Source organism: Stigmatopora nigra, chromosome 18, assembly GCF_051989575.1.
Source record: "Stigmatopora nigra isolate UIUO_SnigA chromosome 18, RoL_Snig_1.1, whole genome shotgun sequence".
NCBI lineage: Eukaryota > Metazoa > Chordata > Actinopteri > Syngnathiformes > Syngnathidae > Stigmatopora > Stigmatopora nigra.
In genome coordinates, this window is record NC_135525.1 from 9769441 (window position 1) to 9790675 (window position 21235).

The 21235-nt window shown below is 39.6% G+C and overlaps 3 protein-coding genes across 6 annotated transcripts in view; all 3 read right to left on the minus strand.

The window, feature by feature from the left end:
* Positions 1 to 1839: 1839 nt before the first annotated feature.
* Positions 1840 to 7475, minus strand: tut1 (terminal uridylyl transferase 1, U6 snRNA-specific). The gene is made up of 10 exons (XM_077738649.1): positions 7265 to 7475; positions 6425 to 6615; positions 6133 to 6339; positions 5907 to 6021; positions 5662 to 5786; positions 5367 to 5593; positions 5177 to 5286; positions 4576 to 4698; positions 4173 to 4265; positions 1840 to 3488 (listed from the first exon to the last, which is right to left on the minus strand). Exons 1-10 carry the CDS (start codon positions 7338 to 7340, stop codon positions 2398 to 2400), a joined length of 2358 nt encoding a protein of 785 aa, XP_077594775.1. The 5' UTR covers positions 7341 to 7475; the 3' UTR covers positions 1840 to 2397.
* Positions 7476 to 7905: 430 nt separating this feature from the next.
* On the minus strand, positions 7906 to 16672 carry mki67 (marker of proliferation Ki-67). The gene is made up of 16 exons (XM_077739564.1): positions 16499 to 16672; positions 15647 to 15752; positions 15411 to 15492; positions 15131 to 15246; positions 14494 to 15035; positions 14193 to 14416; positions 13347 to 14091; positions 12911 to 13041; positions 12635 to 12812; positions 12407 to 12547; positions 11571 to 12334; positions 11425 to 11467; positions 11267 to 11350; positions 9241 to 11127; positions 8022 to 9157; positions 7906 to 7917 (listed from the first exon to the last, which is right to left on the minus strand). Exons 2-16 carry the CDS (start codon positions 15736 to 15738, stop codon positions 7906 to 7908), a joined length of 6177 nt encoding a protein of 2058 aa, XP_077595690.1. The 5' UTR covers positions 15739 to 15752; positions 16499 to 16672.
* A 1764-nt stretch (positions 16673 to 18436) lies between these two features.
* The window catches only part of raraa (retinoic acid receptor, alpha a), a 119742-nt gene continuing 116943 nt past the window's right edge, over positions 18437 to 21235 (minus strand). For all 4 annotated transcript variants that reach the window (XM_077738773.1, XM_077738774.1, XM_077738775.1 and 1 more), the window contains 3 exons: positions 20525 to 20729; positions 20287 to 20445; positions 18437 to 19739 (listed from right to left, as the gene is read on the minus strand). In XM_077738773.1, the coding sequence (XP_077594899.1) occupies positions 19540 to 19739; positions 20287 to 20445; positions 20525 to 20729 (564 nt within the window). In that variant the 3' untranslated portion in view covers positions 18437 to 19539. The remainder of the gene's footprint in view (positions 19740 to 20286; positions 20446 to 20524; positions 20730 to 21235) is intronic.

Below are 21235 nucleotides of genomic sequence, written 5' to 3' on the forward strand. Positions count from 1 at the left end.
TATTTCTGCTAAAACAATTGAATGTTTTTCTGCTAAAACTAAAACAATTTAATGTATTTCTGCTAAAACTTTTGAATGTACAATAAACAGCAGTCAAACTAAATATATGAAAAAGCCTACAAAAATTCGGACCTTCTGCCCAACCATTGAAAGGGATTAAAACTATCTTTGTTAGCATTTTTGTTCTATTTTAAAAAGAAAAGGACTATGGCCATATTCACAAGTCCAATCTGTCGAGTTCACTTAAAAAAAAACCTTAGTTGATAACAGGACTTTAACTCTCCACTCAAGATAAAAAACCAAATTCTATTGACACTACACACGCAGGGATGGAGTAAGAGCAATCAACGGGAAAAAGAAAATGGACACCTTCCTGTAAAACGCATGGAAAAGAGGAAATGATATGTTTTCATTCCTTCTTATCTCCGCCGGGGAGACACTAACGTGAACAAAGTGCTTTTCATCCGCCATAAATATGACCCGAGTCCTAATTCTCCCCCATTTTAGGGCGCATTTTTTTCCATTTGGGGTCACCGTAAGACAAAGTGGGGAACTGACAATACCACGAAAGCTTGTTATATTTTTATGTTATGGACGCCTGCCATTTACTGGCAAAAACACAGGAATTGTGAGCGTCTCTGGCGGTTTTGCGGTCTCGAGAGGAACGCCACTACTCAATCCGGCTCCTGGCTAAGAACCATTTGTCTTTTCCGGAAAGCAGAGCCGGCCAATTACAGCGGCGAACCCAAAGTCCCGATGCTGCTTTTATGAGCAGGCCGGCAGCTTTAGGTAATTCTGACGGATGACGCAAGTGACCAACAGGCCTTTACGAACGAGGCTACCAGGAATAAAAAAAAATAAGGTTGATGATTTGATTTGGTTCTTAATTTCACTAGAGATAAGACACTATTTATCATTGAGAAAGTATTTGAAGGGAAGAATTGGTATGGATTATTCAGATTGACTTTCATCAGCTTGTTGTTACTGGTTTAAAAACCCTGAGGAAAATTCTAACTGTTATTTGCGGTACTTTTGAATTAACCTTGTCACTAGTTTTAAATATATATATTTAAATAGACTCATGAACAATCAGTTTTCTGGTCAAATAAGTTGGATTTCGGAAAATTATGGGATCTAAACAAATAAAGTAAGAAGACAAGATTTAACGAATTATTATAAAACTACTACTACTATGTCAAAAAAAAGATTGTATGGACTTTTCAGATTGACTTTCATCAGCCTGTTGTTACTGGTTTAAAAACGCTTAGGAAAATTCTAACAGTTATTTGCACTACTCTTGAATTAACCTAAAAAACTACTACTATGTCTAAAAAAATGTTGCATTCATACAATGTGTCAGGTAGAACCCAACAATAAACATCATCAGATATACATAAACATGTCCTCATAAGAAAACAACAAAATTAATTTTAGAACTAGCATGATACATTCCAATGCCTCATTACGGTTGTTAGCAAAGTCGAAAATTTCAGTGTTGCTAAACATTTGTCTCAAATCCGCTTCCTTGTTTTAGCTCACCTCAAGTAAACAAATAGTTTAGTATCAATCACTTTGACTTTTTGGCTTAAAGGTGTGTAAGACCAGTCGTATATCAATAGTGCCTCAACAGAAACAAAAAGCAAAGTTAATATCAAAGTAGCTGCAAGCATGGGAGAAAGAAAAAGTGCATGGTTTCCAGTGTCAATTGGCTGGGAGGAAAAAAAATAAATACTGAAAATACACATTCAATGAAGATGAATTGGGAATATATTACACTGATGTCTCCATTGGACAACTTTTACTGAGCCAGATTTTAAATGACACACCAAACAATCTCCATTTGTTTTTACCGTCTCAATTAATGAACCCTTTTATTGGAGTAAAATCTCAATTTAATTAACCCTAACAATTATTTTTAAACTGAACTTTGTTGTCCTGACTAGGGAACGTTGACCTGCACCAACAATAGCACATCAATATATTTTTTTAATTGACAACTAAATATGACCTATAACTTTTACAAAAAAGGCCCAAAGACACTCAAAATTACGGTTGAAAAGAGTCAACACACATCAACTTTTACAAAACCCAAATATTTTTAGGGAATTTAGGAAATTATAGTGCAATAGTGACACCAATGATAACTGGACGGATTTCTAAAATGGATAAAAAAACTATTAGAAAATGTATCATTATTTTGGGGTTAATCCGAGGCACTAAAAAATGCAGCACTGAATCCTAATATAATGTCAAAACTTTTTTTTACTTGAAAAAATGGTGTTTTGACTTTGAAACTCTAAACACAGCCATATATCACTTTTATAACCCGCATTGAATCTTTAAAGCCATTTTGATTCTCAACAAAAAAAAACATTCTACTACTATGGACGAGGCATTTTAGTCCTCCCCTACTTCTTTCTCCAGCAACGACTCCACCATCTTGGGCAGGAAAGCTTCCAGGAAATGAAAAAAGTCCTGAAAAACTCCAGAGTGGTCGCTGCATGGCTCTAACTTTAACACAGCCTTGGTGCTTTCTGTTCCTCCTACCAATTGCGGCCTAACCTTGAACTCAAGTGGTTCCTGCAGTTCGTCTTCCCTGTCCACAATGCGACTTGTAACTCTAGTTTCCAGATCCACGCAGCTTCCCTCTGGTCCTAGATCAGCGTCTTTGACCAGCTCGCGCCTCACTTTCCTCCTACCGGCCCACACGCCATGTTTCTGCACCCACAACCAGTAACGAGGGTCCGGCTTTCTACTTTTAGACATCCTTGGCTTTTTCCCACAAGGAGAAAGCGAAACCTCATCACTGTCCGAGAGTCTTCTCTTGGCACCAACCTGAACAGGCGACTCCATATCGTCATTAAACGAAGTACTAATGGAGCTTGAACTGGCGTCCATTTCCCCGGAGACGTCAACGATGGATTCCTCGCCTTCGCCAAAGCCGTAAGAGGACGCGAGATGGCATTTAAGGATGTTTTGGAAAACTTCCCGTACACAGGCGCACACCTTCTTGAACCACAAGGACCGGAAATCGTCTCCCGCGGCACGTAGCTGATTGCGAAGGGCCTCCGGGAGCGCCGCCGATTTAAAAGGGATGCTAACCACGGGGTCGTCCGTCGGAGTTTGTTCGACCCCCCGGCCGGGGGTGAATAAGCGCACCAGACCCCACGATTTCCCTTTAGTGGACCTACGCAGGTATTGCAGGCTACGACAGTACTTTTCGGCCTCCTGACATTCCTTCTGGAAGCATTTCTGTGAGCGCTCATTCAGGTTTCCCGCTACGTTGTGGGAAAGCTCAAAAGGGTCCAAAATATTTAGAGGCCCCACTCTGGGTTTACTGGGCTGTGGTTTGCTGTTTTTTTCCGGGTCTTTTTCGTCCTTACACAAAAAGTCTGTGATGGGGAGTGAGCGGCCCACCCTCAAACATATGACGCTACTTGCAAAATCAAAGTTGGCATAGAAGGAGAAGAAACCAGCCAATAGTGTGCCTGGGTAGAGACAACACAGATGGATTCAGGTCATCATCTAGACTAGTGTTCCAAAAATGTCTGGAACCACGCTGCCTATGTGCAATTGGGCCAAATCTGGAAACCCTGCACTCTGATTGGCCGGCTTTCTCATCACTCGTCAGACTAGACCGTGTGTTTTATAGGGTGCTCGGACGTTTGGTCGCCGGTCAAATGGTGGCAGGGAATTTACTGTTGGAACCAGCTCTCAAAATTATATTCATGAGAGTTTAATATCTAAGTACTGTTTAATATCTAAGTACTGTTGAAAACAGTAGATATTAAACTCTTGAACATAATTGGTGGTTTCAACAGTACTTAGATATTAAACACCACTTAGATAGTAAACACTACTTAGATGGTAAACACTACTTAGATGGTAAACACTACTTAGATATTAAACACTACTTAGATAGTAAACACTACTTAGATAGTAAACACAACTTAGATATTAAACACTACTTAGATATTAAACACTACTTAGATATTAAACACTACTTAGATATCAAACACTACTGAGATATTAAACACTACTTAGATATTAAACAGAAAAATATTTTTTTGGGTCATGGTGTTACTCACCTAAAATATTATATAGATTTACACAGTGAATACTTTGCCTATGCTTGTCTATTGAGAGTAGTTATAAGTGACTTTTTGACTTACAGAAATCTTGAGTATTTGCACTTGGGGGCACTGCGATGGGCTGACTTGGAAAGGTGCAATTCCATCCTTCAATTACACACTCCTCTTCCTCACCTGTAAAGTGAAGTAAAGCACATTTGGTATCTTGACCAACTAAAACCCTAGCTTTTTAATGAATTGAAAATATTAATTTATTTATTGAAATACAATACAGTAACAACTTGCTGTTGGTGGTCAGAGAGAGAAAAAAAAACATAGATTAGTTGCACTTAAGTGTTACCCAAGCAAACTTTGAAAAAAAGTGTGACTTATAGTCCGGAAAATACGGTACTATGTTTAAGCTATCTTGCTAATAGTTTTGGAGTATTAACCAAGTAGAGTTTGGTATTTTGCAGTAGACTGTTAAGAGTAATGCTGTACTTACAGGCCATGTTTTGAAGGCGGTCCACAGTAGGGAGCACGGGGGGCTCACAATTTTGCAAGAAGAAGATGACAAGCAGTGTCAGGGCATAGTTGTTGAGTAATGGACCTGCACCACTGGGGTTACCTTTGTGTTACACAGAAAATAATATATTACACTGGAATATATAAAAACTGTATTGAGGTATTTCACGATGTGAATATTTTCCTTTTTTTGGAGCATTGAAAAATATCTTTATAGTTATTGTAGGGGGAATCAAATAATTAACAAGGTTTCTGGAACAGGTCATTTCTAATTGGAATTTTATTTTTAATTTTCTTGGGGAGGATATTGTAATTTTGGTTAATGCCATAAATCAGGAGTTGATTGAGATCCAAATTAGACTGCTGGCTGAGATATTTGTAATTTAGTTTATTTTTTCAATTATGAGTTAAAAAGCACTGTTGCTTATTTTAATAAAGGATTAAATAAATCAATTAAAATGTAACATACTAAAATAGACTGAACAGTGAGCATCTACTGCCATCTGTTGATCCAAATGTAAAGTTACAATAGAAAAACATAAAAAAAAGAACAAATTTAAAAAAATTAAATGACTTTTTACCAGCTAGTTGCTTCTGTTTGGCCCAATAACGAATGGTAAACACCAATGGCCTCAGCCTGTGGTCTATCCCCGAACACAATTGAAGGAAGCGCGTGTTCCTCACAGCCAGTCTAGAAAGGAAAACTCAGTTTGTAATGTAAAAAGTACAAAAAAATAAAAAAAACATTTCCCAACATGCCCTAACTCTGACCTGTTGTTGACTGTGATGTCCCCATGCAAATTAAGCTCACGGTGATGGAACTTGACCACTGGGAGGCGAGCGCTGCTCACCACCTGGACTTTGTGGACACTGGGGACACACCGACGCAAGATGGCGGCCACCAGGTCCAGAATTTCAGCAGGGGTGGCCGCACTTAGGTCAATGTCGGAGAGGATGGAGTCCTCTGATTGGCCGTCGTCTGAAGTGCATTCAGCCGCCTGAGAAAAATCATGGGTTGGTCAAGCATGAAGTGAAACCTGGGGCATTTAAATGGAAAAAAAGGCACCTCTGATGTCGACTTGGCGCGGGCCTGGAATACTTTGGTGTTCTCCAAGTCCAGAAACAAGTCCAAATCGCAGGAATGAATCCCAAATGTGTTGACGGACGAACCAAATGGCAGAATTTGACTGTCTGTAAACCAAGATATTTTTGAGTGGGCTGCACAAAAACAGTCAAGCACGTATTTTATTTTTTGTTTTTAAAGGTAAATAAAAAATTTGAAAGAGCAGATAGTCCCCAGATGGTGCTTACCTGGAAAAAACTCCACAAAAACCTCATTCAAGAGTTCCACCAGCAAATTTCGAGCCTTTTTCTCGGCATCTCCAAGCTCAAAGCGGCTTTCAATGTACTGCATCTGAGCATTAACCTTAAACCAATGGGAAACCCACACAAAATATTAACTTTTTTTACATTTCTGGCAATTTAGCTCTATTAAAAAAATGGACTCGGCTCATAGGTCAACTACACAATTATTTACATTGGGAAGCTGACACAGTTGAGGTTTTAGACGGTCCAGAACTTGTTGCAGGTTCTCCAAGTCACATTTCTTTTTGGGGATATATGTAAATTCCTTCTTCTCTCTGGGTTTGACACGTAGATTGAGACCTTTCATGCGGTGTTCTAGGCAAGACAATGCTGCCTGAGTACCGTCTGTTTCACTGAACTGCACGATGGCAAATACACCCTGAAGATGCAAAAGGTCACATTATCATGATCTTCAAATAGACATGAAACTATAACTTAAAGTTTAATCGAAACGGACATATTACCTTGTCTTTATCCAAGATAATGTCAGAAACGGTGCCAAATTGCTCGAAATATTCAGCTAAGTCAGCCTGTGAAGTGTCCGACTTGATACCGCTGACAAAAACACTATGCTTTTCTTGAGTCTTCCTGGTGGTCCGCACGTTGCTTAACGTTTGGTGTTTGCGACCTTTGACATGCTGATCCACGCTGGACTCTAATACACAAAAATGATATGGCCATTAATGCACAAATTAGTACTGTTACAGGCCACTACTTATTAATACCACTTATAGATGTTAACTACTACTTATGTTCAATACTTATTTATCATATAGTGATTGTTTGCTTGTTACTATTTGATCACTATGCTGAAGCTTCAAATCCTATTATGCTTGTATAATGACAATAAAAACAAGCAATTCGGGAACGCCCACTCTTCCCAGTCAAGATGAATTGGCCAATGGTACTTAAACATGGGCATTAACATACATTTTTTCCCAGTTTAAATGAGGGACATCCATTGCAATCAAAAGCACGCATATATACGCAAAAAATATATGCATTTAATAGATAACTTGACCTATTCAGTCTATAGCACTGATCTAATGTCAGTCGTCAAACTATCACCTGAATCTAATTACTATCAAATCATCAGCAAGGTGTGTACATAAGTAATAAAGAATATAAAACAATTATATATGAACTACTGAAAATTGTTCATGTTTGCAAAATCCGAGTTATAATCGGCCGTGATCGTTATTTGAACTTATTTAGATCGATGGTCTGTATTATGATGTTACACGGTATTACGAGTTATTTATGACACATTTGCAGAAAATGGTTAGTTTGAAGTTTATACTTACGATTTGGTAAGTTGACTTTGCAGAGGACGCAGTGAAAACCTCTCGATGATGTTCTTACGTCGCTTTCTGATTCCATGATGGTAAAAAAAAAATAATTCTGAAACGAGATTCAAATAAAACAAAATAGACACGAGGTCGATTGGAAGACGGAGGCGTTCGATGTTCTCGAATCTCCCTCCGCGTCAAACCGACGTTAGTTCCGGGTGCACACCAAAAAAAATTCCGGCCTGTTTCCGAGTCGCGAAATAGTTCCGCATCAAGTGCTGTTTGCTGTAGAAATACTGAAATAACAATCAAAAATACTTAAAAACAGTTTAGGCTAATTCAATGCATTTTTTTTAAATTCTCAACAGTTCACAAAATGTTATACAACCATACCACTTCTTAACATTTTGATTTTATTCAATAAAAGATTGACCTTAAAACAATGCTCTGGATACAAAACATCAATCATTAAGATTGTAGCCCTAACGGTCAAGGTAAACAACAATTAAAAAAAAAAAAAGAAATTATAACAGGGGAAAAAAATGCATAAAAACAGTGGAACTTTTTAACTTTTTCCCCCTCATGCTAAAACAGACAGAACCACACACAAATAACTGCTGATAAAATGCCCTGCCATGAAATAAAATCAACAGTGCTCAATTGGTCATCTAAAAGAAACACAATTATAAAACACCAAGTAAAAAACATGGCCGTAACATTAAAATGCAAGTGTTCACTTTCTGGCTGCTCTTGCTCTTGTTCTAGTATTCACTTGAGGCTCAGTATCTTCTGCTTCATTTGCAAGCTTTGCTCCTCTCCTGGTTCTCTTTGGAGGCTGGGATTCCACTGGTTTTTCTGAGAGTTCCTCTTCAGTTTTATCAGTATTCTTGCTCAGAAGCTCAGAGCTATCACTTGGGCTCACCCTCTTGCCTCGAAGTACTTTGACGGTTGTTTTAGGAATATCATGAACTTCAACCTCTGTGTCGAATTTTGTTTTCGTTTCTTCTTGAGCAGTGACAGTGTTTGAATCTTCTGATTCTATTGAGGGTTTTGCAATTCCTCGTCTTGTCCTTTTGACTGGTTCAACAGAAGGTAGCTCGGAATCAGGAACTGGAACGGGAGAAGGTTTTTGGGTCTCTTCAGAGGCAGCAGAAACCCCTCGCCGTGTCCTCTTAGCTGGAACCACAGGTTGGATCTCAGTCTTCAAAACAGTCCTGGCAACTCTTCCCCTTGTGCGCTTCTGTTCAGGTTCTGGATCTTCCTCAACCAAGTCTGAGGTGGTTTCAGTTTGAAGTTGTTTGGCTCTACTGCCTGGCTTAGGTTTTTCAACTGGAACATCTTGATTCTCTGCCGATTCTGAAGTAACGGCATCCAGTTTTGGCTTTCGTAGTCCTCTTGAGTTCGAAACCCCGGAAGCCTGTTCACTATTCACAGAAGACTGTTCTTCGTCCGGTATATTTTCTATCTCAGGTTGAGGAGGTTCAGCAAGGGGGAGTTTAGGTTTCCTGCCCCGAGTTGGCTTTTTGACCGATTCCTCTACTGGAATCTTGACATCGTCTTGGATACTGTTTGTTTCTGCAGTTTCTGTTATTTCAGGGAGGACATCAGTTATGATGTTTTTAGCCTTTGCATTCCTACTTCTAGCACTTTGTCTGGCAACAGGTGGTGCAGTTGTTTCAAGTCTTGTTCCTCTTCTTGCTCTAACAGGAGCAGAGACATCAGCTTCTTCAGAATCTTCAACCGGCGTATCTTCCTCTGCTGTAGATTCTACCGGTTTGCCTCTTTTACCTCGAACAGACTTCTTGACAAGAACAGGGACATCTACTGCTACTTCAGTCTCTACTACATTCAAACTCTCAGAAGAACCTGAAGATGCATTTTCATGGTCTTCGGTCGAAGTCTTGAGATCTAAAACAGCAAAAATTGGTAAGAAACATTTTGAGTAAATGCAACATCAACTTCATTCAAATGTAAGGTGCAAAATCAAGTACCTTCCACAGGCTCATCATTAGGAACAGCTTGCTGTGTGGGTTTTCTTCCACGCTTGGGTTTTACAGCTTCTTCAACACTATGATTGGCTTCAGGCTCAGTTTTGGTAGCAAGTTCCAGAACGCTTTCAGTTTGTTCCAATGCCTTTTTGGCATTCCTTCCTCTTGTGGGTCTAATATCTACTGGGACAGCATCAATTTCTGGCATTGCCTTTCTGGCATACCTTCCTCTTCTGGGCTTCACTACCTCTTCTTCCAAAGGTGTCACGGAGCTGTCAACTGGAGGTTCTACATCAACTGGGAGACTTACTTCAGTCTCAGGGTTTGACAAAGTTTCAGTGGTGACTTTGGGGACTGTGTCAATCTGTTCCAAGACCTTTTTGGCATACCTTCCTCTTCTGGGCCTTGCTACCTCTTCTACCAAAGGTGTGGCAGAGCTGGTAATTGGAGGTTCTACATCAACAGGTAGACTTTCCTCAGTCTCAGGATTTAATGTTTCAGTGGCAGCTTCAGGGACCACATCAATTTGTTCTGTGGTCTTTTTGGCATAGCGTCCTCTTCTGGGCTTTGCTACCTCTTCTACCAAAGGTGTTACAGAGCTGTTACCTGGAGGTTCTACATCAACTGGGACACTTGCCTCACTCTCAGGATTTGACAAAGTTTCAGTGGTGACGGTGTCGATCTGTTCCAAGACCTTTTTGGCATAGCGTCCTCTTCTGGGCTTCACTACTTCTTCTTCCACCAGTGCCACAGAACTGCTGATTGAAGGTTCTACATCAACTGGGAGATTTGTCTCACTCTCAGGATTTAACATTTCAGTAGCAACTTCGGGAACCACATCAATTTGTTCCATGTCCTCTTTGGGCTTTGCTTCCTCTTCTTCCAAAGGTGCCACAGAGCTGTTAACTGGAGGTTCTACATCAACTGGGAGACTTACTTCAGTCTCAGGATTTGACAAAGTTTCAGTGGTGACTTTGGGGACTGTGTCGATCTGTTCCAAGACCTTTTTGGCATACCTTCCTCTTCTGGGCTTCACTACCTCTTCTTCCAAAGGTGTCACAGAACTGTTAACTGGAGGTTCTACATCAACTGGTAGACTTGGCTCACTCTCAGGATTCAACGTTTCAGTGGCAGCTTCGGGGACCACATCAATTTGTTCCGTGGCCTTTTTGGCAGATCGTCCTCTTTTAGGTCTTCCGACTTTTTCGTTCATTTCAGGCTCAGTATCAACTGCAGGACTTATCTCGCTCTCAGGTTTGGACAAAGCTTCATTAGGCTTCTCAGTCTCGGTCTCTAAAGGCACAACTTCTTCAGTCATTGCAGAATCAATATTAACTGGGAGACTCGTTTCGTTGTCAGGCTCCAGCAAAGTCTCACTTGGATTTGTCTCAAACTTCTCGGGCTCTTCTTCTAAAGGTATAACATCACCTTTAATTTCCGATTCCATTTCAACTGAGATACACTCTTCAATCTCAGGTTCTGGCATGGATTCAATGGGAGCTTCTTGTACCTCCTCAACCTTTTTGACATATCTTCCTCTTTTAGGCTTAGGTGTAGCTTTAGTTTCTTCTTCAAGTGGGTCAGAAGGCTCTGACTTCTTCCCCCTTTTTGCTCTGACTGGATCCTGAGATGATTCTACCACCTCTGGTTCAGAAGGCTCTGCCTTCTTGGCCCTTTTGGCTCTGACTGGAACCGGAGATGATTCTACCGCCTCTTGTTCAGAAGCTTTGAGCTCTTCAATTTTAGCTCTTCTGCTTCGGACTGGTTCCTTGGAAATGACTGACTCAGTAGGAACCATGCCCATATCTGCAACTTGTGGTTCCTCGTCCAACACAGCCTGAGAAACTGCTTTCTCTGCTGACCCACACTCTACTGAAACTTCAGTTGTCTCTGCAAAAGGAAAAATTTGGGTTAAGGACATTTACCACCACAGTAAGTTTTGACATTCAGCCGTAGAACCCCATGTTCTTTAATTCATCCAAATGTATTATTATTTTGCTGAGTATTAATGAGTACTGTAAAGCCTTACCTTTAGGGAGGTCATCTTGGGGCAGGTCGACATTCACAACTGATGACTCATTGTCTTGAGGTTGTTCTTGAGTAAAATTTAGCTCTAGGGAAAATAATTAGGGAAAAAATGAATAAATGTAGTATGGTTATCCATGTATAGTAATAAAAGTAACATACCTTTTGCTTCTTTCAGGCCACTATTTTCAGATTGATCTTGCAACTGTAAGAGATCAACAGAATTTTGAGATCGGGATTAAGTTCATTAAGTTCTCTAGCATACTACCACAAATGTTGTGCTTATTATGCCATTTAAACCAGTTTACCTCAGGTGAGTCATCCAAGAGCTCTTGGAGTCCTTCAAAGTCCTCTATAGAAGCAGGAGACTTCAACTTGGGGGACGCCATAAGTTGCTTAACACCCAAACTCTCTTCAACCGGTTTACTTTTCTCCTTAGGAGTCTTCACGAGCCTCTCAATTTCGAGCAAACCTTCAGCAGGGGTGCTTTTTTGCTTTTCTGGTAGGTCTTGACATTTCTTAGCTGGGGTTGGTAGGTCTTCCACTGGTTTCTCCACAGGCTGCTTAGCACTACGAGAAAGATCGTCATCTTCTGCACTCTTTGGAGTTTTGAGAAGCTCTTTTCGTAATCCAATGGGATGACTTTTTTCTGGAGTGTTAAAAATTCTTTTAACGCCAGTGAGGCATTCCTTTTGCTCCTGCAACTTCTGCTTTGGAGTTTTGAGGATTTTTCCTCTCAGATCCTCAAGAGGTTCAGTCTTCTGTTTGAGTGTTTTCATTATCTTCTTCACAGTCAAGGATTTTGGTTGCTCGGGTTTCTGCTTGATTGTTTCCAAGAGTTTTTCTCTCACATCCTCGACACGTTCCATCTTAGGTCTCGGAGTCTTCGGCTTAGGAGTCGGTACGGCATTAACTATCGCTGTGTATGGTTTCACAAAAGAATTAGTCTTCGTCTCAACTGGAGAGGTGTCACAACTGCATTCTTGGCTTATATTAAGAAGGCGTTTTATGGCATCCTTGTTAAATTTGGATGATTTGCCAGTAAGGGTAAGTGGGGATACCACCATTTCACCTAAAAAAAAGCATATGCATTATTTCTTTGGTTGGTCTGAGTTATAAATTCAAATAAATGTAGACATTTTACCTGGCTCCTCAGGGGTCTTTAATACAGAAGGTTCTGACATAGATGGTTCATTAACTGCCAAAGGTGTCTTTGAGACATTGCTTTTGGTTTCCAATCTTTTCTTCTCATCTCTTAAGGGTGTTTTAAACATTTCAGAGATTCCTAACAATTCAAAATAAAGGTGGAATAATGACAATCAAAGAAAAGAAGGCATGTTATTGTTAGAAGAATGTAAATAAATGTCATTACCTGACAAATCCTCATCCATTTTCAGGTTTTTCTTTGAAATGGCTGTATTGAAGATGACTTTTGGTGCAGCTATGGTAGGGTTGGCTATTTTCTGCTTGAATGCTCGGCCCACAACAATGGTCACAGGTGAATCAGCATGCCCGGTGCTCATTGGGTTGAGCTGTGGTTTTACAGGAGTCTAAAAGGTTGAGAACAGGGTGAGTGTTAATTAATCATTGCAATGCAAAAGTCAATACTTACAGTAAGTATAACTGTTGACTTTGAGCGAAAATGTACCTGTGCTCTCGAAACATTTTTCTTTGGAACTTCACTCTTCACTACAGAGCTCTTAAGTGCTTTTGTCGCTGGTAGGCGGGCTTGTATTTTCGCTCTTCCAAACCTGACGGTGTCTGCCCAGGAACAAAGAGCTGAAACAAAGAAACCAATGCACATGTTATCAAAGCTGAAACAGAAATGAAAGCACCAAGGTCAAATGGCACAATTTTAACGTGCTTTAATGTTATGTATCAAAGCTGCTCACTGCTTTTAACTTACACGGAGAATCAAAAGGTTCAAGGACACCGTATTTTCAAATTAAAAAGCCTTTATTATCATTATACAGGACTCTGTATAACGAAATTGGTGGCGCTACTCTACAAAGTGTGTTTTCCCAGTAAAAACCTAAATAAGTAATATAAAAAGTCGCCTTGTTTAAGGGCTAAATATAAAGTACCTTTCATGGATGCCCGTGAAACGCCGCTTCTTCTGATGATGGTTCTGATACCACTCTTGGCCAAGGGAGTCTTCCGTGAAGTCATCTTCTGGCTTTTTCGTATAAGAGGGATTTTGGGCGTCACTGTTACTGTGGATGTTTCTGCAATTGGTAATGGGGTTTTGGTACGGGACACAGTGAAGCGCCCTTGTACGGATGAAGTGTCCATTTGGGACTCTTGGACTTTTTGGGCTGGTGTTTTATTGACATTTTCCTGAGGGGTAAACCTTGGAGATGCTCTAGTAGACATTGATTCGTCAGTGAGGCTTTCCAATTTTCTGCTGGGGGAAGATGTTTTTGTCGGGGTGTTTAGTTTTGTTGAGGTCTTGACAGAAGATGATGGGGTGGACAATTTGGATTTGGGTGATTTTGCTCCTGAGAATGAATTTTTCGGTTTTGGTGACTCCAAGTCCAGAAAAACCAGTTTGGGACGGGGGGCTGGAGTAGTTTTTGGTGACTTGGAGGAAGTCAGGCTGAGTTTTGATGTCTTTTCAGTAGATGCTGGGAAAGAGGACCTGGATTTTGGTGATGTTTTGATTGGAGTTTGAACTTCTGTAGAAGCTGGTTTGGATTTAGTCAATTTCTTACAAGGGGATGGTGTACTAAGTTTTGGACTCTTCTTCCCTGGAGAGGACATGGATCCTTTTGGAGATTTCTTAGAAGTTTTAGGGGAGGTAATGTTCTTTTTTGCAGGACTTTCAGCCTCCTAAAAAATAAAAAAGTGGATTTAGCATATTTGTCACTGCTAGTCAACCACATTCAGCTATGTAATTGCCAACTATCAAATTTGGTTCATTTAATTCCTACCTTAACCAAACCAATGACTGATGCTCTTCTCAAGAGTGATTTTTGAGGTTTAGAAAGAGACAGGCTCCTCCTTGGATTCTCTCCTTTCCGTAGCGGCGAATCCGGGGGCAGTTTTTTGTCAAACAACTCGGGAAACAGATCAGTTCCGAATGAAACACATTTCTTCTTCAATTGCAGTGCAGGTGAATCAAACGAGTCTCCAATTTTGCGTTTTTGGGAAACCCCTTGAAGTGATAAAACAAAAACATGTGAAATAAGGGTGACATGTTGGAACAAGAACTTTCCATAATACAATATTTACCTTTTCCAGGGACTACTGGAGACTTTGCATTTTCTGGACTGGTTATTAGTTGATCCTGTTTCTTGGCTAGCTTGCTTTGGCGACTTGTACACTTGACGTTTTCTCCATCTTTACAAGGACTTGTCACATCGGCAGTCAGAACCTTAGAATTCCTGCGCTTTTCAGATGTTGGAGACTTATTTTTGTTTTTTGACTCCGCTACCACTTTGCCACTAGAGAGCTTGGCCTCAGGCACTTTTGGTGAGGCTTTGCCTATAGCAGAAACCTGACTTTTTCTGGCTGGTGTCTGCTCGTTGGTGGCAGTCGATTTGCAAGGTGTCTTCACATCCAGAGACTTCCTGATCATTTGATAAAGATCATTAAAAGGAGACGATTCCGTGCTTTTTTGAGTTTCTCCATCCTCCTTAGGGGCCTTTTCCTTCTTCTGCTCCACTGGTCGCTCAACGTTGTGGTTGGTTCCATCTTTCAGATGAGGTTTGGGGGTCTCAGATTTTCTTCCTTTAACACACTTCTTTGGTGTGGGTGCTGGAGGGTATTCAAACCTGAAAATAATGAAATTCAGGGGAAGTTAGACATGTTTTGTATGAAAGCTCATGTTGAGTCTTTGGATCAATTCTGCCATTTGGGTATTACGGACCTGAAAGAACGGTCAACAATGGTTATGACATCTCCACCTTTCAAACGTTCCGGCTGTTGTAGAACTTCTCCGTTAATAAGGGTCGGGTTAACTTTGGTCAGGTTTGTTAAAATAACCTATAAAAAAAATACAGAAGCATTGTAATATGGGCTTTTAATTATTTAGTTAAATCTCCTGTATCACAGTCATTGATGGATTAAATGAGTGGCTTTGTGGAGATTAGATTTAATTACTGCGTAATAAAAATGCCATAATGCCAGTTAAGTATCTTGTGTATTACCTCTTTATTTTCATTCAAATCAATTCTGCAGTGCTCCTTGGAGACTTGGGGGATCTGAATACGGATATCACAGTCCGGCTTTCTGTTAAGAGAAAACGTATGTATACGAAATGGGTTAAAAAAAAATGGCAATGAGGGTCAGAGAAATAGAAATTAGGTCATTTGTCAAATTGCTCAACTCGAATGCAATCTTCAGAACAGTAAACAAAACAATGGCTGACAAAATAATAGCTTACCTTCCGAACAAGCAGTGAGATGCAACGAGGGGGAATTCAGTTCCGTCACCCCCACTTCGTTTAACCACAACAATTTTACCGTGAAGTGGCATTCTGGAAATGTTACCTTTAAATAAAAATGGAAAAACATAAAGCCTTAGAAAATTACAACCATAGAAATAATTTCATTATTCAAACCAATTGAGATTGAAAAACTCAAGTATATATTTTTTTAGAACAATAGTTAAACAGCTGTAATGGTTTTTAATTTGGTTAAAGGGGAGTTATCTGTGAGATATATTGAAAATGTGTGTGTTTTTTTTTTATAAGTACTGAGATAACGGGGTGAAAGGTTCCAAGAACTGTAGCCATATGGAGCTGCTATTTACAAAGTGAAGTAACCCATAAGTATTGCAAATGTTTTTTTTCTGAACAATACTACTTATTAATAACTCAAATGCGAATATTTGGACGTAAGTAGTGTTGGCTATTTTAGCAAATGTTTAAGGGCAACTTCTGCATTTTGGAAGACTTCCCTGCCAGTTATTTCAAAAATTAAAAAACATTGCATTTTGAATTTAAAAAAAAAAGATTTTCGCAATTTAAGACTTTTGAAAACTAGTTACAAAGCAAGATAATATTACATCCTCTATTATTAATAAAACATCGATCGTTATCGGAGTTTGTTGAATTAATGTTCTCGAATATATATATTGACTTCTTTGTGTATTCCTTCTGCAGGCTAGTTTAATGAAAGTAAGGATATAGCAATATTAGTAAAATGTTTTAAAGTAAATTGGCAGAAGGGAAAAGCGTCAAACACGTCACCCAAATCCCCACGCGACATGTACATTTAATATAAAATACCCTTACCTGGATTTCTTTCAACGACACGTCAACTTCAGATGATCCATAAACATACACAAACAGGACCGAAACTCCGACAATGATTATTAAAACGTTAACATCATTTAAAAAGCTAAATATACACTGGTGCGTCTACCTAAACGTGGCTAATGTTGAAGCTAGTTTTGCGAATGGCGGAGGCGATGATCTACTTTCGGGGAGGTTGTAGTATCCCTCCGCTCGTCCATGCAAAACCACACACAAAATCACTTCTTTAATCTTATTCCCAGAGTATTCTGATACATATTACGATTGCTACATATTCAAACAAAATTTGTATGGTCATATTTTAAAAAATCTTTGTCTTTGAATGAAAGGGACTATATTGTTTATATTCCTGGCGGAACGATACTGTTTGGATGTGAGGAGGAAGATTTGAAGTTTGAAATTCCCCGCGAATGAATCCAATTGGTCGAACCGCCTTGGCAACAGCTAGTGGGCGGGGCCATCAAATGACTACAAATATGTGGTATCTTTACTGCATACTAGTGGCCAACTATTTAATTGCGTACTATATTTCAATGGCATAAAACTTGGTAAACACCCCTCAAAAGTTACAATATTTCCATGCAACACCCAAACGCACATTGTTTTATTATTAAATGTTGGTTTTATTATTATTTTTTTAAAGATTTTTTTTGTTTTCTTTCTTCTTTTTTTCCCAAAGTCGCTTGATAATCTTGACAAAAAAAAAAATTGCAACATATTCCATACTTCTCAAATGTGTGTTATCCAAATGAGCTGTGGAGAGAGAGTCAAATTGTGCGCTCTTTCGTACAGTCCCGCATGACGAGGGAAGCAGCTTGGACTGATAAAGAAGTCGTTTTTCAGTTTTTTCTTGTGTGCGGGCTTGTGACTGAAGGAAAATATTGGGGCTCAGTAGCAGAATGTGTGTGTATGTGTGATTTAGGGGGGGAGTGCAGTACAGAACATATACAAAGGACAGGCCAAGCATACAAAATGATTCCTTCCTGAGACGTTGGCGTGTGTGCGTGAGTGTGTGTGTACAGTAATGATGGTCTAATGACAATGGAAGTGAAGGCGTTTTGGCGTAAAGTGATCACAGGGTGCAGGGTTGTTTCAAAAGTCATTCTCCAGGTGTACAAATCATGTCTAGCCACTGTCATGTAATCTATTTCCATCCATAATATTTCAGGAAGAGAACCTATAAACCTCTAAAATTTGATCAAAACTATTCCTATCCACAATATTTTGGGTAGAGAACGTATAAACCTATAGAATTTGATCTGGTCTGTGGTATAAGTCCCAAAAAAAATTAAATCCAAGAAGAAACTCATTTAAAGTCACTAAATAATGTACATTTGATCACATTTTTTTTCGCAAAATTTACTTTTGCCATGAACCAATTTTATGGAAAAAGTGGTACCTTGAGATACAAGTTTTTGGATCTAATTTAGTCAGAATTGCATTGAAATGAATGTGCTATATGAAAGCATATAGTAATTAAAAAAGAACAAGTTTTTGCATCATGACTTTATGCTACAACTCAATTTGCGCTGCTCCCTGTAGTCAAAACTTTCTCATATCTCAAGGTACCACCAAAAAGCAAAAAAAAAATGTTCCCTACCCCAAAACTGCACATTACTGACCTATTCTGCTATTTAAAAAAATGTGTACAGTACACCATTCTTCACATTTGAACTCTCTGAAGCTGCAAACCTGAGTCTGACAAGCTACAATTGGTGGCCTCCATCTTTTTTTCTCATTTTCTGAATCCTAGAGACCCTAAACACCAAATTCTGCTACATGGCCCAAAATTAATGGAGTGCTACTGTAGTCATTGATGTTATGAACACACACACACACACACAAGGGGGCGTTTGTGAACACCACATGATGGACAGCCTGTGATGAGGGAAGAAAGGGGGCGGGGTTAAGGGTTTCTGTCCAGTATTTTTTAGTAGGACACATAACATGAAAGAATTTCCTTCAGTAAAGTGTGCTCAATTTTTTTTCTTGACTCACAAACCCATGAACAAAACACATAAAGGGTATTCTTTAAAAAAAAATCATGTGAAGCCTAAAACTCTTCATAGTTTTTAAGAAATTAATACAGCATATATACACAAACTCAAAAAAAGGCTACTTAAAATACACCTTAATAATGAATCTTCATTAATTGGATTTCTTGAAAGGACCTGTGACCATATCATACAACCAAGTTCATACAATCATTTTTTTTTTCCATGTTCCCGGAGGCAATAAAATAAAAAAAGAACCTGGAAGAGGAGGACTAGATGCTCGTTTCATTGCAACTTGTTTTCTGTGCACATTAGTGTGTATATGTGTGTGTGTGTGTATTGGAAGAAATGTCATTCTCTTTTCCATTTTTTTTGTTTTGTTACTTATAATAATGTACACATATGTGATCAAACTAACTTTTCTTCTCCCCATGATGGGTAAAACAGTGAGGAAGTACAACAATCTTTAATCTCAGAGAACACGTCCTCGTTTGGAACTTTCATTCAATCATGATAGTTCCTTAAAATTCTCTATATTTATATATATCTTTGTGTACGAAATCTGTTTTTTTCGAAGCTGGGAAAAGCGAAACGACCCAGAATCTCTGAGAAGGAGGAAGAAGAGGAGGAAGAGTAAGTGGAGGGAGGGTCTTTTTGACAAGTCCCCAGCTTGTAGTCTGCATCATAAACAGCAACGACGACAATAACGAAAAACAAAAAGTGTCTGGTGTTTGTCAAATTCTGCCCAGAGAGGTTTTATCACTTCCCATCTCGACTATTCTCATTTTCCGCTGCATTTTCCTGACTTTTCAACAGCCTTCGAAAAGTGGAGGAACTGCAGTGAAGTGAGGAGAAGGAGGAGTAACGAGAAAGGGGGAGGAGTCATCAGCAGTGTTTACGGCGCGGTGTCCTCTAGCCAAAGAAGAAGAAGAGGGAGGACTCCTTCCCTTAGGAGTCAAGAATCCTCCTCCTCTGACTGACCGGTTTGAGTGGAAATTAGGGAAGAAAAGCCCTCAAAATGGGTCACTACGGCGATTGCGTGGCAGGACTACTTTGGGCGGAGCTTGGAGAGAGGCTGGGACTACAGCTACCCGTGGGGGTGGCGCAAGTACGGCCCCCCGAAGCGGCGCCGCTCTCCAGACCCTCCGAGTTTTCCAGCATTTCCTGGATGAGTGGTGGCATGGAGCCCGGGATTTCCATTTTCAGGGTGATGACACGCTCGGCGCCTATTGGTAAAACAAATACAGTTGAAATATTTATGATTAGGTTAGAGATAGAGAGTGCCAGGTTAGAATGCTGACAGTGATATATGATGTGAATGATAATTTATTGATAGGTTTGGATGTTGTGGAGGTTAGGGGAAGCTAAAGAGGCGTTGAAATATTGAAAATGGGAATGGTGTACTTCATTGAGGGCAGATACTGTAGTAAAAGTGAATTGGAATTGCAGCATGAAGTACTTTTTGAGCTTGGAGCTAGGGAAATTGTCAGGGACCCATACCACCCTGGTCACAATCTTTTCCAGTTGGGGTGAGGTAAGACGAAAATGATAATTATTATTATTATGACTTAAAAACATTCATTTCTTACCCAGAATAGTAAAATATCATGCATTAGTGAGTATGTTTCTATCGACCTATAAAAGACTTCCAATTCATTTTCAATGAGTTTTACATCATAATAAAGACATTGAAATTGCATTAAATTAGTCACAAAAAGTGAAGTCTAGCTAAATAACAAATTTTTAGGTGCTTTATTGCTGTTGTCCACTGACCTTTAGCGCTGATGCTCCTCAGATCGGTAATCTTCATCAACATCTTGGGGAACATATGCGGTTTGTGAGGTCTCCTCTTCCTTACGTAGATCTTGAGTGCCTCCAGAAGAGGTTCCTGAAGGACATCTACCTTCTCCGCTTGTTCTAGATCCTGCCGATCTGTGGGTCCAAACGGCAAGAAAATTAAGTCTGGGAAGACGCTAGGAGGCCATCGACAAACCTGGTGACCGTGGCGTACCTCCACACAGTAGACAGATGGCGCTGAGTAGCCCTGTTTCAGCATCATCCATTTCCAGAGGGATCAGCTGGTTGGCGAAGGCGAAGACCAGATCCGTGAGTGGCCCGAAGCCGGCGTTGTGCATCTGCGTCCTGTTTAACGTGAGCCCGTCCGAGAAGGTCATGGTGTCTTGCTCCGGGGTGTAGCGTGTACAGATCCGCAGTATCTGAGGACAAAAATGTACAAGCATTACACTACAGTAATCCCTTTGAATATTAAGGTTATTGCGGATTGGATATAAACGAAAAATCGAAAAGTTATGACTACCACAATATAATGTTTCCAGTTATACTTTTTGTCTACATGGATGCATTATCTATGTGGAAAATAAGAATGAGAAATGATAGTTGCAAAAATACTTAAAAATATTGCTATTGTGATCTAAAATGGTCTAAATTTTTTACATATCTGACTTTGCTACCATATTCTCTGGACTATAAGTCGCACTATTTTCAGTTTTGTTGGGACTACAACTTAAATGATATTTTTTTTTCTGTTACATTGTTTTTTTCGGGTATAGTTATCTGAAAAACTGTTGCCTATTTAGCCTGTTGTACTCCATTTTCCTAAAACTGTCCTTTGTTTCTGTTCAAATAAAAAATAGCCTTCCAAGATTGCCACTTATTTCCATTCCCTCTTCGCTATCCCTAAAAACACGACAATTGGCGTTAG

Excerpts from the sequence above, each read along its gene's own strand:
- mki67 (XM_077739564.1), bottom strand. The coding sequence starts at position 15,738 with ATGCCACTTCACGGTAAAATTGTTGTGGTTAAACGAAGTGGGGGTGAC. Across the intron at positions 14,417-14,493 it reads TCCAGTAGTCCCTGGAAAAG|GGGTTTCCCAAAAACGCAAA; the intron begins GTAAATATTGTA and ends TATCACTTCAAG. Across the intron at positions 12,813-12,910 it reads AAAATGTTTCGAGAGCACAG|ACTCCTGTAAAACCACAGCT; the intron begins GTACATTTTCGC and ends TCAACCTTTTAG.
- tut1 (XM_077738649.1), bottom strand. The coding sequence starts at position 7,340 with ATGGAATCAGAAAGCGACGTAAGAACATCATCGAGAGGTTTTCACTGC. Across the intron at positions 5,287-5,366 it reads GACATCACAGTCAACAACAG|ACTGGCTGTGAGGAACACGC; the intron begins GTCAGAGTTAGG and ends TTTCCTTTCTAG. Across the intron at positions 3,489-4,172 it reads TGCAAATACTCAAGATTTCT|GCACACTATTGGCTGGTTTC; the intron begins GTAAGTCAAAAA and ends GTCTCTACCCAG.